This window comes from Haliotis rubra, unplaced genomic scaffold, assembly GCF_003918875.1.
Source record: "Haliotis rubra isolate DU_JTF1 unplaced genomic scaffold, ASM391887v1 Scf39, whole genome shotgun sequence".
NCBI lineage: Eukaryota > Metazoa > Mollusca > Gastropoda > Lepetellida > Haliotidae > Haliotis > Haliotis rubra.
In genome coordinates this window covers 2845343-2863118 of record NW_025767068.1, presented here as the reverse complement: position 1 = coordinate 2863118, position 17776 = coordinate 2845343, and the positions used below count along the sequence as shown (strand labels likewise).

The 17776-nt window shown below is 39.4% G+C and overlaps 1 protein-coding gene across 1 annotated transcript in view; it reads right to left on the bottom strand.

Annotated features, from left to right (window-relative positions):
• The window catches only part of LOC124286683, a 51282-nt gene extending 34597 nt beyond the window's left edge, over positions 1–16685 (bottom strand). Inside the window, exons 1-3 of the mRNA XM_046723091.1 lie at positions 16611–16685; positions 13696–13842; positions 11675–11911 (exon numbers count right to left, since the gene is read on the bottom strand). Of these exons, the coding sequence (XP_046579047.1) occupies positions 11675–11911; positions 13696–13842; positions 16611–16656 (430 nt within the window). The 5' untranslated portion in view covers positions 16657–16685. The remainder of the gene's footprint in view (positions 1–11674; positions 11912–13695; positions 13843–16610) is intronic.
• Between the last annotated feature and the right edge of the window lie 1091 nt (positions 16686–17776).

The following is a 17776-nucleotide window of genomic DNA, read 5'->3' as shown; positions in this document are numbered from 1 at the left end:
TGCGTCTGTGAAGGCGTTCAGATAATGACGATATTGCACAGTATTATTCATGAGATTCTTGACAAAAGTAACGTCGGATAATAGATGGATTTTATTCAGCAGTGTTGGCACTGGGGCCTTTAGTACAATTACAGTTTGATTACTTGCACGTGGTGCTAGTAACATATAAAGTTTCTACTGGCATTGAATGCATATTTCAGATAGAAAGCTAATGGTATTATTGTCACAACATCTATTTTGTTTGATGTTAAAAGATTTGGCAATGTGTGTTCATACATTACAAGCTATGGTATTAATTACCCAACATCTATATTGTTTGATGTTAAAAGATTTGGCAATGTGTGTTCATACATTACAATTTTTGACAGACTTGGCAAATAATTAATAAATGATATTGATAGAATCTTCACGACTTGGCCATACAGTCATGACAATTTAAGGAGTGAAAAGTGAGGGATAGGTCTTGTGAAAATTCAAAGATTCATTAAGACTGTAGCCGTCTAAGCGTAACTCTGTGTGTAATATTTATACATTTTCTATCCACGGACAACATGCTTCTAATATTAATATTATTTTCATGGATTCATCATATTTTATCTATAGCTGTGCTATAGTTTTTCAATAAAATGTCTTTTCTGTTGCTGGAATTGAAGTAAGTCCCACACAGAGCTGGGATTATATGTCTTTGAAATATAAATTATGCAAACGGCTGGAACCTTGTGTTCCAATACAAAATGTTCGTAACGCTACGACATTCGCATGCCTATGATAAACTATAGAGTTGGCCTCAACCATTCACTGGATTACATTCTCTTCGTCAGCAGAGAAATTTCGACTTCTCAATTTCCTTGGGGTGCAGGCGACATTTTGCGTTTCCATTTTTGGTAAACCGGAAGTAAACGGAACTATGGGATATATGGAAGCTAACCAGTGACATTAACCACACTGTTAAACTTTGACGGCGACGTTAGCTAACGGCATGACTAACCATGTTTTGAACAACGCATATTTAACGTTCGGTTACCTAACGGCCGGTTAAGGATTTATCCGGCCGTTAGGAGTTAACCGGCGGTTAAGATAACCGAGTATTGAACAACCGGGCCCAGATAGATAGTTAGTTAACCAACTAAGTACGTTTCCACGAACTCCATCATTTTCTAATTTGTGCAATAAACCTTTATGCCATGCCCTGTAAAGAGCTTTTGAAATATCACAAAACAGCATACAGTAAAGGTGGATTATCTAGGACTGAGCATATATTATGATAAATGTCTATGTTGAGATGTAGTAAAATGACTAGCAGTAAAACCTGACTGGAATTTACTTAAAATGTTATGTTCAGGGAAGTGGTCGTGCACATGCTTTACCATTATTCTTTCAAGGATTTTCAAAAGGATAGGTATTAAACTAATAGGTCTGTAATTAGTTGGGAGGGATGCATTTCCTTCTTTCAAAATAGGAGTAACATTACCCGTTTTAGACATTGTAGGAAATACAGTCACTCAGTGATATATTGTACAACAAACAAAGAGGTTCAGCTATAGATGTACAAATTCGTTTTAACACTCCATTTTATTTTGAAGGAATCATTAGCAAAGTCATATCCAAAATTTCATGTGAGTAATGTGGTTAACGAGATATTAGTCATCACAACATTGGGGTATTATGTTTCTTGCAAATTTGCAGAAAATGGAAAACAATCTCCCATTGGGTATCTAGTAATAGTAATAGTCCGCTTATATGGCGCTCACATCCAGGCACATTGCCTGCTCACGGCGCTACGTACATTACTATCCCCGATCATAGGACATTATCGTAGTTTCCGACACTTTTTCAACTCCCTGGGGACTGTACAGCCATGCTGCCTGTTAGGCGCAATGAACCAAACACTCACATTGCCAGCACATACTCACGGGTACCCATTTTACAGCTGGGTGAACTGAGACAGTGTAGATCTAAGTATCTTGTCCAAGGATACTACGCAAATGTGCCCATCTCGGGAACCGAACCTCGGTGCCTCCTCGAAACAGGGCCTTCAGCGTGATAGGCAGACGCCTTACAACTGCACTATTGCGCTATCTCTTGGATAATGGTATACCCTCAGATAGTATCATATAAAATATGTTCAGCATAGTATTGGATGACTTCCCGTCATCATCAACATTCAAAGGTTTGGATTGCTGGATTTACATTTAGACGGGGACTGTTTTTTAGGACACCCTCATTTTAAATTTTCAAAAACATTGTGTCCAGATATACAACATATTGAGAGCTGACATTTGTGTGACCATTCAGTATTTAGTTTGAACCCTTGACACCATGTAGGAATAAGTGAAAACTTTAGGATGAGTTATATCCTTATGATGACGTCAACTGAAAGGGGGTGGGTAGTGTCTCAAAAACAAGCCCTTTCAGTAAACATGAAGGTGGAGTCACTTAAACAAGCGATTATAGTTTAAAATTGCTTGTTTGTGCAGTTTAATATCTAAGTTTGACTTTTACCAACATACAACATGTTTTTTGCATATTTTGTTTCAATTGGTGTAGGGGGATTCCCGCCAATACACCTTGTTATAAAATTGGATCAAAATCTATTAATTCTTTCCTAAGTTCGCGGCTACCAAGCATGGCATGTGCAAAACTGTTACACCTTCGCTGTGACCTTTAAAATGACCTCAAGGTCACTAAATTCAAGTGGTGTCGGAAAATCTCGACAATAAACCTTGGTACCAAATTTGAACAAAATCCTTCATTTCTTTCTCGAGTTCTTTCAGTAAACAGAATGGGGAGTCATTTGAACAAGCGATTGTAGTTTCAAATTGCCCTTTTGTGCAGTTTAATATCTAAGTTTGATTCTAGCCGACCTCTACCAATCTCAAACATACAAAAATGTTCCTTGCATATTTTGTTTCCTGAAGTTTAATTTGTGATGCATTTCATTGCTAGTCAGCTAGGCTATTCCATTTGTCCGAACAACAACATACGGAGACAGATCAATTAGCAGACCGGGTGCTGTACTCTGGAATTGATTACCTGAAAATGTCAGAAAATCGGAAAATATCAACAGTTTCCGATCTTGTCGAAAAACCCTCCTCTTCAAACGAGCATTCGACTAAGCGCACATGAGCAGGACTCTGGATATGTAGCGCTATACAAATGTCTAATTTGATTTGATTTGATATACCCGTTAGATTATTACAATTTGCTGCAAGTATTACAATTTCGTTTTTATTACAATTTACGTCGTAACATCTTCCATGTCTGTAGTTCGACCGTACCAAAATATGTGACTTCTCTTCATATTTCAAACAAAACCAATGCTATTCACACGGGTGTTTACGCGCTCAAGACACAAGCACTCATTGCGGTATTGATTATCAAGGTGTGTAGTCTTGTGGGGCCATGTACGCGTGGTAATGGGGAATGATACTGCTAATACGACGGTAATAAACCTAGATATAGATATATGTATACAATACGTGGCAGTAAACGTCTGGAAGTGGTCTAATGAGACACTTGTATTGTCATTAGTTCTATACCTCTATGTAGATAGCAAAAGGTGTCAACTGGACAGGAGTCCTCTTAGAATACTTCATGAAACAGGCATGCTTGGTAAAGCTTTATCGTGAACGACGGACAAAATCACGCTCCATACATATATGACGAACGGCGAGCAAAATAATGTTCTGTATATTGACCACTATACAATAACGTTTTAAATATATAAAAAGACAATTTACATATTAACGTTACTTTGTTCCTTGTTTACAATAAAGCTTTACCATAAAAACACTTAAGGTTGTAAATTCAGAACAAAACCTTTTTTTCATTTATCGAATACGTGCTTCTGAGGAATACAATCGCATATTTTATTTCTGAATTGTAGTTGTCATCATGCTCATTAATCGGCGTATTAGCATAGCGTTAGCGTGGGGTATACAGTTCACACCGTACCTGACAATATGTATCTTAAATGTTGCCTAGAAGATCACACCAATATCAATACATGAAGCGCTTTGTCTATGTTTAGTTTGTGTGACGTCACGTCACGTTACGTCGCATCAATTATTAATTTGTCAACTTCTGAAGACGTACAACTCTAATCAATTTTGCTTTAGTATATACATGTATACGCCTTCCTGTTATTTTATTCATGGCTAGGTGTTCCCTCAAGTGTAAAACAAAGGCCGACGGTTCCTAGTATTGTTGTACTTCCAGTACAAAGGATTTACAGACCTAACTTGACCTTCCACGTGCATAGCAGCTTGTGGTTCACATATTTCTTTGGTGTATATCTGTACAAGATACAAATACATGGAAGAGTTTCTTCATATAAGCGTGTAAAAACGTTTCTACACGTTATAACCAGATAATGAAAGGATGAAACTGTAGGCTTCCTTCATTTCATATCCGGTAACAGACCACATGTAAATACTAGTTGCTTTGCTTTGTTAAGCAATTTTAAGTGTTCATAAAGTTGTAGGCGTAATTAATATGACTCTGTCAGAATTAACTACATAGACTTCGATACAGTTTTTACACAGCGTTGTAGCCCTTCGATTGCTTTCTTGATTCGATGAAGTATTATCCTGATTTCCAAATTAAACACAAATTCAATAAATATGTCCCTCGTGACCTTTGATACCTAAGTTATCGCCAATCTGCAAGCCGCGGACGTTTTGATAGATAGATCTTTGATATTTGGTATCTAACAAGGTATGTTGTATGTATATTATCGAAAAATACTTACATGTGAAACACAAGTTTAGGTTTGCAGTACGAATGTGAATAATTTAATATCACAGGTTGGTTTGTTCATGTAGCACGTGCACAGCACCCCTGGCACATTTCCCAAATCAAAATTTTGTCCCTAACAGCTTGCCATACTGCTGAGTTGGCTGCCAGCAGGTACATCCTGGGCTCTGGCACCCGCTGCTCCTGTGCGGGCAGGTGATGGCATACACCATGCTGGCAGTGGCAGCCCGCACAGTGTAGTTTCCATAACTATAGGTATGCAAGTTTGTTTGAATGAATTATTCATATTAAAACAATTTCTCATATTTATAAGTCAGGTAAAATTCTGTATATTCTAGCAAATTTATTCAATACTGGTTTAGCAACCATGAACTTAATTATTTCTATTTAATAATCATATAAATGCCACATTGACAGTTTTACTTTGTAACTTTCATCGTAATTATCCCGCGCCACTCGTTTAGCACGAAGCGGGGGATATATAGGCTCCGTCCGTACGTACGTGCGAATTAGAATATCTCTTTGTCATTCGTTTTGTACATTTTTGCCAGAACCATGTACATGTAATACTATGCGCATACTTCTACACAATTTGTAACGCCTACTGTGTCAAAACTATTGTATGAGAATACTGTCATTGACTGTTTCTCTGTATCTAAGACATATTGCTTATACTGTACTCATTTGTGCCTCCTGTCTTTAAATACAACCATGCTTGTAACCTGATTTGCTGGAATAAAAAAAAAAAAATTAAATTGTTTTTTAGAATATCTTAAGTACCGTTGACTATAGTCCGTTTGGCTCAAAAGCGGACCGATGAATTGCAGTCTAACTCGAAAACTAATAAACATAAAATACTCAATGAAAAACTGATCATAATCAAAACGTCAGACCAACTCTGTACAGCATTTGCAAAAAATTATGTCCTAAAAATAGAAATGTTGTTTAACAAACTGTCATTAAAATATTGACACAGGTCACTATTTGTTACGAGGGAGGAGTGCAGAGAAAGGGACAGCCAGGTGTGCGAGAAAGGATGGAGACGGCACAGCACAGATTAATGAATCAATAGCTTTGTCGGCACTTGTGCATGTGTTTCTCTAACACCTGGCTGTCCCTTTAACGTTTTACGCTTGTCAGCGTGATATCTCAAGAACCGTTTACTAGATTTTTGTCAGATTTGACACCTAGCTTTAACTAGGGAAGGCGCAGAGCCCAGTCGATTTGGTGAACCTTCATGTGATTTTTAAGGTCACGGCGACCCTTTGAAGATTTCAGCATGTTAACCTGCATGTTAAGCTTGGAAGCGCGATATCTCAAGAACCGGGCGCTGAATGTTCTTCATATTTGACACCAAGCTTCATCTGGGGAAGGCACAGAGCCCAGTCGATTTTGATGAGCTTCATGTAATTTTCAAGGTCACGGCGACACTTTGAAGATTTCAGCATGTTAACCCGATGGTTTTTTCATAAGAAATTTCTTTATTACTATTTTTGTATGTTTCATATTCCATTGCATTTATGTCAAGGTCAAAGTGAGTCTTATAATATTTGTGTGTTTGAACAACTACAGAGCAAGATGTTATGTTTTTGTTGATAGCTAACTTCATCTTAAACTACGACCTTCACTTTCATTATTTTTTAATTTGATATTTTGCGGCGCGGGATTATGTCACCATAGTGACAATGCTTGTTAATAATGTATGACATATCATGCTGGCAGTGGCAGTCTTGGCATGTAGTTTCCGTATTACTGGTATACAAATGGCACGCTCTGCACCCCAGATGGCAAAATAAAAGATTGAAAACCAGCCCAGTATAATCCTGCGACATTAATGATTGGACACCACAGAAATACAGTGTTAAAAGGAACAGGAGAATGTGAAACATGCATTATTTATGAGTAGGTCTATACTTGCCGGCTGAAGAGGAAGCTGATGACTTTCTTACAATCGTTTAAATGAATAATCAAAAACGCACATGCACATGCTTACGTGTCAGTTGAGAATAATTGTCTTGAACAAAGGAATTTTAAATCCTTCCCAAGACACATGTTGATGTAAAAGATAATGGCAAAATGTCAGAAAATATCGATCAGCTCTTTGAAATGTTTCATACACGGTTTGTGACACAGAACAAGTTCACCCGCAGTGATGCAACAAGTAAACTTAACTGAGACTTGTAGAGACTGATTACAATATGTATGTCAGTAGTATGTGTTTGAGGGAATCGCTCAAGCTTTTGTTTATTTGGACACTATTAAATATACATGAAACACTAATATTCCAAACTATTGAACATTGTTTGCCAAATACATATTTTGTCAAACGAGACATGTATCCATGGTTACTTTAATACATGACAATGCTAGTAAAGTATGGCTTTTAGGATTGCAGCCACGTAGGTTACGTGGTAGTACAAAGTGTGTTACCGTGGGTACTAACGCCGAGTTAATCATTGACCGACGCCTCTTCACAAATATCTTTGGCATAAGTGCGAGCGCTCTTAAAACATACTCAAAGGCAAAAGTTATTGTAATGGACTTGAAACTTGAAGTTAGATATGTGAATGAACAACTGATATTTTTTATGATGAGACATTTTTAATATTTCAAGAAAATCATTCCACACGAGGATCGCAAATGGCACATTTTAAAAATTTCTGGCGAGCACATGCTATGACTGACTGACTGAGTTGTGACCGTTCTCTCACTGTGACTTCATAGCATGTGGGGGCGGTGGGGTAGCCTAGTGGTTAAAGCGTTGGCTCGTCACGCCGAAGACCCGGGTTCGAATCCCCACATGGGTACAATGAGTGAAGCCCATTTCTGGTGTCCCCCGCCGTGATATTGCTGGAATATTGCTAAAAGCGGCGTAAAACCAAACTCAGTCAGTCAGTCATTTTTAGTTAGACGTGGCATAGAGAAATGCAAGCAGATTCTTCCAAATTTGTGACTTTTTCGAACCCGTCGACGTCTAAACAATGACTTGGGTGACAATGATTCGAGGTTTAGAGCCACACGTTTTAAAGGGCACGTTTTATGCCTTTATTCCACGGACTTCTTGAAAGCACAAAAAAACCATACAAAACAAAACTACCGACAGGGTATGTTAAGTTATTAAAAAGAATGTTTAAATTCGCTATAAAAATTCTCATTTATATCAACAAATGTGTTGATGTCACTAACGTTTGCCATTGAGTATATATATTAATGTGTGTGCAGAGTAGAAACATGTAATTCTACGAAATTTAACGTGCCCTTTAACAATTTACATCTGCTATTTTGAGCTGAAAACGGTTAAATGAAAGGCTGGTATATAAATACATTATATTTTTGGCTGTTTATTTTTCTGACTCCGAACCTCTGATTCATGAATAAAATGTAACTTATTCAATATTTAGATACCATCAAAATCCTCAGCGCAGATTACTTCCTGGTTATTGTCGCACAAGAAACAATACACCGCCGTCTTGTGTTTAATTACATGTTGCTGAATGTGCTTAAAAGCACTTGAACGAACTAATCACGCTTTTACTGAAATGTTGAACTATTAAACTAAAAGGAGAATAATATATGCTATTACATCAGTGTAACTTAACGAACCTGACATTATTTAGTTATCGTTATTTTGTGTGTACTTTGTGTACACCCTGATTTGTCTCCGACGACTTCCTTATGTTTAACAACAGGGCTACATTCCTCTTGGACCCACCAAACATATTTAGAAGGGAATCCAACTCAAGTCAAGAATGATTTGGCATGTCCAGAATATTTAATCTTACAGCCTGAATTTGTCCTGGGGTCCTTTTGAATTGTACTTTACATTTTGTGGACATGTATTGGTTAATGATATATATATCGGACTAAATTATATATAACATAAACTCACGGGCGAAAGAAACGTCACCTCGCTTTTTTAACATGTCACAAAAGAACAAACTCAGATTTTGGAAATGTAACAGTCATATTTGGAAAATTAATGGTTTTACAACATTCTAAATGATGAAAGTGTGAACTACAGATTTGAATGATCACATAGTGCACAATTGAATCAAGGACAGTTGACTGTCTGGTATTCGAGTACCATCTGTTTCATCATAAGCGGCTCTAAAGTGAAGACAGACTGTTTAATACAGTCAATATCTTGTTTGGTCACCCCTGGCTTGTATGCAAGCATGGACACGACGTCTAGCAGATAATGTCAGTCGTCTGATCACATGTATCAGGATTCTGCGCCATTCTTCCTGTAGGGCCTGTGCCAACGCCTCTCTTGTCTGTATGGGTGGCTGTCGCTTTTGTTGATTTGTCGGGAGATCGAGCTGGCCAAGGAAGTAACGTCACATTCTGGGCATTAAAGAAGTCCATACTGATGCGTGCCTTATGAGGTGTGGCGTTGTCTTTTGTTGGAACATGGTACGTGGGTGATTCTGGATGAATGGCACGACGACTGGTCTTAAAACTTCATTGATGTACCGTGCAGCTGTTAGATTACCATGAATCAACATAAGATCAGTCTTCATGTCGCCAGAAATCCCCCCCCCCCCCAGACCATCACGCTTCCACCACCATAGTGGTTGGTCTCTTGTACGCAGCAACGTCGTGTACGTTCTCCCCGCCTTCGGTATACCCGTTGTCTACCGTCTGGTTTAAACACGTGGAAAAGGCTTTCATCGGTAAAGAGCACTCTGGACCAGTTTCTTGCCTGCCATCGCTCAACAGTTCTCGCCCACCTCAGTCTTTGACGACGATGTTCAGGCGTCAACGTCATAGCCTTCAGCGGTCGATAGGCTCTGATACCATGGTGTCGAAGACGTCTGGCAACGGTCCTTTTGCTGACTGGATGGCCAAGAGCAGTTCGGGCGGATGACGTCACAGTTAAGAAGCGGTTCCTCAAGTGAAGCAGTCGTAAATAACGGTCTTCCTGGGGGGTCGTGACTCTCGGACGTCCACTTCTTGGCCTGTCAGACGTGACACCCGTCCTTCTGTAACGGCTCACCAATCTTAGGATTGTTCGCTTTGAACAGTTCATCAACCTTGCAACATGGGACTGCGTCGCTCCCAAATCCAGCATACCAATAGCTCGTTCTCCCTGCTGTGCTGTTAGCCTCGGCATGTTTCCTTTGTACCATACGATGTGATAATGGAATACATCATTTCTCTACACATTTTATACCTGAATTCAATACGGCTTTTTACGAAGGGATTTCGCAAAATTCCGTGCAAATTTAACATTTTTACACAAATCACATGAATCTCGTGCAATTCAATGCGTAGTGTATGTTGGTTGCGTTCGGGCAAGTTGTGTCAACCCGTTTTTTATTGAAAAAAATACAAAGGTACGTTAAAAAATGAAACATAATTTTGGTGACGTTTCTTTTGCCCGTGAGTTTATATTCGTAATCAGACAAGTGTGATGTAGAAGCTATAGGAAACATTAAGGTGACTATATGAAGGACGAAGGTTGCATAGGCATGAGCTTAAACTGATGTTAATTGATCAACTCATATAATGTTTAACTCTATTTTGTCTTTTGGAATCTGTTTCCGGTGAATCGAGACTGGTTATTCTCTGGCTCTGATGTGATAGTTTCAGTACCCGTTAAGACCCGGGTTAGAATTGGTCTTCAGTAACCCATGCTCGTCGTAAGAGACGACTAACGGGATAGGTGGTCATGCTCGCTGTTTTGGTTGACACATGTCATCGTATCCCAGTTGTGTAGATTGATGCTCACGCTCTTGATCACTGGGTTGTCTGGTCCAGACTCGGTTATTTTCAGATCGCCGACATATAGCTGGGATATTGCTGCATGTGGTCCCTTACTGGACTGTCACGTGGGTTTCAGATACCGCATTGCATTGCTTGGGTACTACGGCGCTGGGTCAGGCGACGGATCACATGCTCTTAAGTAAATTGTGTGACTGGCGGGTGTTACCTAGGAGAAAGGGTGGGACATGCTTACTCTTTTCGGGAAGACCTGATGTCATCATTGATTTTTAGCGATTCATTCAGATAGGTTTCACGTCTAGTTTGCTTTTCTGACCATTAGATCAGTTTCGTCGAATGATCTAGACCTGATATTTCCCGGCCTTCACGTTGCAGTTCTTCTGGTCAAAGGGTTATTTATCTGACTAAAAGTTTTGATTGTAATTGCATTGCAGCTGTTGTTAACTATCATTTTAGTTACTATTACTCTTAAAACATTTGAACTGTCGCGGATAATAATTAGATTTTAGTAATTATATTTATTTTAGGCTTCATATTAGTGATAACTCAAACGGGATACATGTAGTTGTAAGGGTCTCTCCCCCTTGACCAGAGAATTTTCGTCGATCATACGACAACTTTTAGAAGATGAAAGAAATGACAACCTATTGAGGGAGATCATATTCGGTCCCATTTCGGCTAGGTTTTGACACACAGGGGAGGTGGGGTAGACCAGTGGTCAAAGTGTTCGCTCTTCACGCAGAAGGCCCAGGTTCGATTCCCCAATGGGTACAATGTGTGAAACCCATTTCTGATGTCCCTCGCCGTCATATTGCTGGAGTATTGATAAAAGCGGAGTAAAACTCAACTCCCTCACTTACTCTGACGCACAAGGGTGTTTGAGCGACTTAAGAGCCCTCAGCTTTTTTACTTATTCAATGAGAAAATGTTTTCTAAAACGAAGTAACATGTTTTGAAACATACCTATCCATATAATTAACCACTTCTGTGTAGGACACTGTGCAGACTTACGTTCCCTAGTTGTGTCGTAGGTCCTCACTGCCCTGATAATGTCCCTTGATTTTCAGCACTATAATCTCTGGTATGTCACCAGAGTTATTGAAGTCGACACTCCGCATTCAATCAGCGCTAAGCTAACTGCCTGAGACAATGTTGACTGATTCACTCACTGTAAAGAATGTAGATTTGAACTTACCATTCACCGTTCTGCAGTGGGAGAATAGCATTGTTGAACAGTCCTCCAGGTAAAAGGAGACGGACAACTTTGTTACTTCTACAGCAACACAAGAATTGTTAGATGTTCCGCTGGGTCTTTCGCCGGGTTTCCATGGCAACGGAACTTGTGATATCTTTTCATAAAATCCTATACCTTTCCATTCAAAAACTTCGATGGACTCGTTTGATGCATGAAGACTCGTCCAATAGTGCTCAACTGAAAATCACACAAATTCAGCTTTCAATCACTAACTGAAACTATTAATAAAACATAGACCGGTGAAAAGATGCTGTAGAAAAAAAGTGTATTACATTATCTATCTCTCATACCAACGTGGAGAAGTCGTGGGGTAGCGATTGCTTAAAGCTTATAGTTCCACTATTTTTTAGTAGTTGTACCACGATACAAGGATCGGGGTCGTGTATACCTGTGGTGTATATCTGTGTGGGGTTCGTATACTAGGCACATAAAGAAACTGTGCATACAAAAATTTAAAATCTAAATTTATCACACCTGTGTAGACACATAAGGATTTAAACTCAGGGATTAGTGACATGTATCCAACATGCATGCACGTGCCACGTTCCGTGACGTCAGTGGGTTCGTCCTGGAGACGTGCAATACGTTGTTGCACGTGCATTCTGGGAAAGAGAAACAGAGCAAATGAATGCAACACAATACTGTCACTTTGGAAAGCTCAACCCCTGCCCTTGCGATCGTTCAAAACATTAAACGGCTATTGATACGCATAGCATGCCAAGGCTCACGTCTGCACAACGTCATGAGGCCGTTGGGATGGACCATGGGGGAATGTCTCAACGACAAGTGGCTGCACATTTCCACTGCCACCGGAACACCATTTCTGCACTGGTGAGACGCTACCAGAACACAAATGACGTCATCGATCGGCCACGTTCTGGACGTCAACGTGTAACAACGCCAAGACAGGACAAATGGATAAGGGTGACCCATCTTCGCCACAGGTTTCAGACTGCAGTGATGACTGCCGGAACCATCCCAGGACTTCGCCGTATCCACCCCAACACAGTTCGATAACGTTTACGTCATCACGGGATCAGACCACGACGTCCCGCCATACGGCCTATCCTGACACAACGTCACCGACAAGCTCGCCGAATGTGGTGCCGAAATCATGTCCGCAGACCCTTGTTTTGGTGGAGAAATGATGTTTCTACAGATGAGTCCAGGTTTAACATTTACCATAGTGATGGACGTCAACGTGTCTATAGACGCGTGGGAGAACGTTATGCACAGGCCTGTGTCTTGGAGAGGAATCGCTTTGGTGGTGGTGGTGGTTCCGTGATGATTTGGGGTGGAATAACAGCACGGAACCAAAGAACACCTTTGGTGATTGTTCAGGGCAACTTAACTGGTGTGGCCTACAGGGATCAGATTCTTCGACCAGTGGCAATTCCTTTTCTGCAACGTCATGGCCCTGGGTTAACATTCCAACAGGACAATGCCCGCCCTCATACGGCAAGGGTTGCTATGGATTTCTTGCAACGTTGATTTACTGCCTTGGCCTGCAAATTCACCGGATCTCTCCCCGATAGAGTATGTTTGGGACGAGATGGATCGACGTCTACGTCGTCTTCCTCATCCGCCAGATAACGTCCTTGACCTTGCAACAGAACTTGAGAGAATCTGGCGTGACATCCCACAAGCCTTCCTTGCACGTTTGATAGGCTCTATGCGACGTCGATGCACTTCTGTTTTCAATGCCGATGCTGGACATACCCGTTATTGAGCTTGTGACATGGTCGTTTGACCCCTGTCCCGCTTGTGGACTCGTGACGTCATTGTGATTGACTTTTCAATTGAAATTCTCCCGACTTGTTATGGTGTCATGATCCCTCCATTAAAGTTTATATGTACCTTTGACATTGTTATCGTACTTATCAACTGGGATAATATTTTGGGATAACAGTTTCTTTATGTGGCTAGTATATATACATGGTTGGCGAACGTAATCAACCTACCTGTGTTGTTAACACCTTGTATGAGGGTCTCCTGCTGGCTCTGCTCCAGAGGATTGAAAACCTCTTTACCGCCATCCTTACAATGCTGGATTGAAGCGTTCCATGTGTGTGGTGCAGATGATCTGCGTTGACCAACCGCAGCAGAAGCTGTGAAAGAAAACATAACGTTGCGATACAAGGACGATGTCTCAATGTATGGTGGAAAATTCAAAACATCATAAACGAAAAACAATTAAATGATATTTTCAATAATTTTGATCTTATTTCCACGTTGATATTAATTTATTTTTATACTGTGAAGTATGATAATTCAGAGAACATTTAGAGCTCGTAAAAGGGAGCGTGTGCTGTTTGATTGTATTGTTGGTACCAGTCCACATACACATACTTCAAGGTCACCAGACACTAAAGAAGTCAGGGATCTATCATTTGAGCATTAAAATATTCCATAAAGACTAAAGCACTTTCGAAAGTGAGGTATTGCTTCGAGAAATCTCCATGCTGAAGGACAGTGTTCATTCAGTGGGAGGCTGATCTGTATTTGTCTTGCATATACCGACAAATCAGATTCTTAGATTAAAACCTGAGGTTCTGTACATAGAAACAACTCTGTGCAGGCGATTCGCGCCTCAGCGATGATTAACAGGTACGTAATGGTAGCCTTCACAAAGTTTGAGGTAAAATAGAATCAAAATTGCCTTGAACATATTTTCAACATGAATGCTCACAATTATTTTGCTTGATGAACTGTCCCAAAACATATTTAGGTGCATAATAGTTTGAACACATGTTAATGTTTGTAAAGTGGAAATAGCTGCAATTATAGCAAAATAATCGAATATTTAATTCTGGCACACTACCCGAGCCTACGTCTGCACTACCCAACTCCTACTCCTCCATTTTCGAACAATATTTCTAACCAATTACACTGTCATTATTCAACAGCCGTATTCAGGATTGTTTAACATAACAATATTTAAGTATTGATCGTTGTTATTATGGATCAAACCTATGGCGATTTATTCAATACATACGTATGAAATATGGTCAAAATGTGTTTACCTAAGTACAGCGCGAAAATATATGTGCTCTTAGTTCACTTGAAGTATGCTTTTATTACGCTCTCAATATGACATCCTTTAGTTATTCAGATTAATCAGTGATTACATCCATACAAAACTCGAATCGACATGCTTTATTTGGAAGTTTTATCAGACACTGTGTGTCAAAGAGTTAGCAAAAAGTATTTATCACATGTTTTGGGATAATAGGCCAATGCATCTGTATTCACACAAATCCTAGGTATGTTGACAAGGAACCAGCTTAACATTACTCTCGGATAAACTCCTATCTACAGCTTTAAAGGTCACTGCTATCACAATAATGTACATCTGAATTTCAATTGTCAACATTTTAGTACAGATTATCTTTGTTTCTTCATAATATAAGTCTTCAATTAATTTCATTTTTGTGTTTTGAAGGTATTTTACAAAAACGTTCCCGATGGCATCTGAAGACAGCAAGTTGATTTTCGTTGCAGAAGTTGAATGTTTTTTATTTTATATTTGTGCAGGCCCGTGAAGATCCGGGGTAGAATAGGTCTTCAGCAACCCACGCTTGCCACAAAAGGCAACTATGCTTGTCGTAAGAGGCGACTAACGGGATCGGGTGGTCAGGCTCGCTGAATTGGTTGACACATGTCATCGGTTCCCAAATGCGCAGATCGATGCTCATGCTGTTGTTCACTGGATTGTCTGGTCCGACTCGATTATTTACAGACCGCCCCATATAGCTGGAATATTGCTGAGTTCGGCGTAAAACTAAACTCACTCACTCACTCTTTATATTTCTGCAAAGTCTACATCCATTGATACATCGTATCCACATAAAAAGTGTCATGTACTCAGGTTCTTCCAAAAGACCAAATGCCTGTCAAAGCAGTAGTTAGGATTAAGATTTAAACACAATAATGCAACCAGCCACTGTAAATTTTGTATTTGCGCCAAAGGAATTTGGTTTTTAGACATGATCATAGGCCATAATTCACGAATGACTCTATTGTGTAATTCAGAACAGTAAATACTCTGGTATATATTAGTTTCCGAACAATATAGATGTTGGATACATATTAACAGCACATCAATCAACTGTGACGTCAAGCCTGTGTATGAAGTCATCTGGGAATAAACATAAAGCAATAATAGAACAAGCACAAACACCTTTCACGGTTTCAATTCCCCTAGTGAACATTACCGACAACTATTTCTTTGTATCCCTGCATGTAAGGTAAATACAAAGTTAACCCATATGCACATCAATTAAACAATACTGCTACCTTAACATCTGACACGGTCATCAAAGATGAACAATGTGTTGTCCCAATAGACACAACACGTTCCCCCAAGAATCATGCTTGTTAAAGTGTTTGGAGCAACGAGAGACAACACGACATGCTAAAACACTGATAAGGTTGATGGTAATAAAGAACTGTTCATATCAATCAACGCCAAATCAAGCAAAAGGTTCGCAATACACTTAAGGATGGAAACGTGGATTACAAATTTGAAATATATGAGTATACGAGAAACTAAACGTGAGTGATGAATGTCAACAGTTAACCAGCTAACTAGGAAAGTATACTGTGGCATATAAGAGTGAAATATATTACCCTTGGTTTGTGCAAAATATTAAAAAACGAGTGACAATCCATTAGGTGTGTTCTGCTCAAATGAGTTTTGTGTGCCAGTGAGTGCATTGGATCATTCAAAATATGGTGAATCTCATGATCAATTCCATCAGCAAGTTCTGCAAAATGTTACATTAATCTTAATATAACAATGTTGGTTTTCTTGTAGATCTCCAGTGTGACGTCTATATCTTCAGGGAAGGATTTAGAGAGATAATGTTTGACTTACCACCGACGAAAATGAAGATCCAAATCCAACGCTGTTGTGTGTTCATGACTGTTTTGAGCTGGTGTTTCCCATACCTTCCTGGCGTCAGCAGGTTTCTGTAAGATGGTTGTTAACGCACTGAATATATTCAGTCACTGATACAATGGTATTCTCTCGGTGCAATCAACAAACTTTAGCCCAATGAAGTTTACTGATTGCCCAGGGAGATCTATCAGAGCAATCTACCCGTGAGCCCGCGGTATTGATTCGCCAGCCACTGGGGGATTAAGATACATCATTGTTCCAAACTGTTTCGCGGCTTACAATAGACATTGATCACTCCATCTGTTCTATCTTGAAATCCACCGGGTACATGTCATATCACTGACTCCCTGTATCCATGGAGCTCATTGTGTAATGTTGAGTTTCGAATCTCATTCAAATACGCATTTTATGACATGTATGAATTCTGAAGAATCGAGAGAGATTCTTCGCTGTTTTACATTCTCTCTCTCTCTCTCTCTCTCTCTCTCTCTCTCTCTTGGAGTGATGCTTGTTTTCAGACATACATCTGTATATCGTAGACTTCCTTATTGCTTTTGGAAGGAAAAAGTCTAATGTTTATGTATTATTTTACAAAAATATGCAAATTGTATTTTAACAGTACATGAGAGACATGAGCGCTTTATATCGTCATTGAGCAAAACGTGAACAGTGTAAATCTTTCGTTACAGATTATAGTAGTATGCAGCAGAGAGAGTTTGGATGATCCTGGAACAATCAGGCTTAAAATAATAATATTATTATCATGATGATTAAAAAGTCCAGTAGATACAACATAATATGTTACCCTTACTGCTCACTGGAACTATATAGAATCTAACCATTCGTTCAACAGATAAAGTCACGCTGAACTCTTCTTTACACCGTTCACGTCCACGTCATCTTGTACGACATGTAGGATCACACAGTTATACACGTAGTTAATGAAACGATCGTATTGCAACCTGAAACATACAGAATTCGATGTCCGTTTAATGTAATAACGCATGTTGAACTGTGTGTGGTGATACTTATTGTTACACCTTTTGGTGTGTTTAATTGTGTGTCATGAATGATACTACTGCTGGCATGTATTATTGTATGCATTTGCAATACAAAGAAAATATTTGAGCAAACGTAACTAT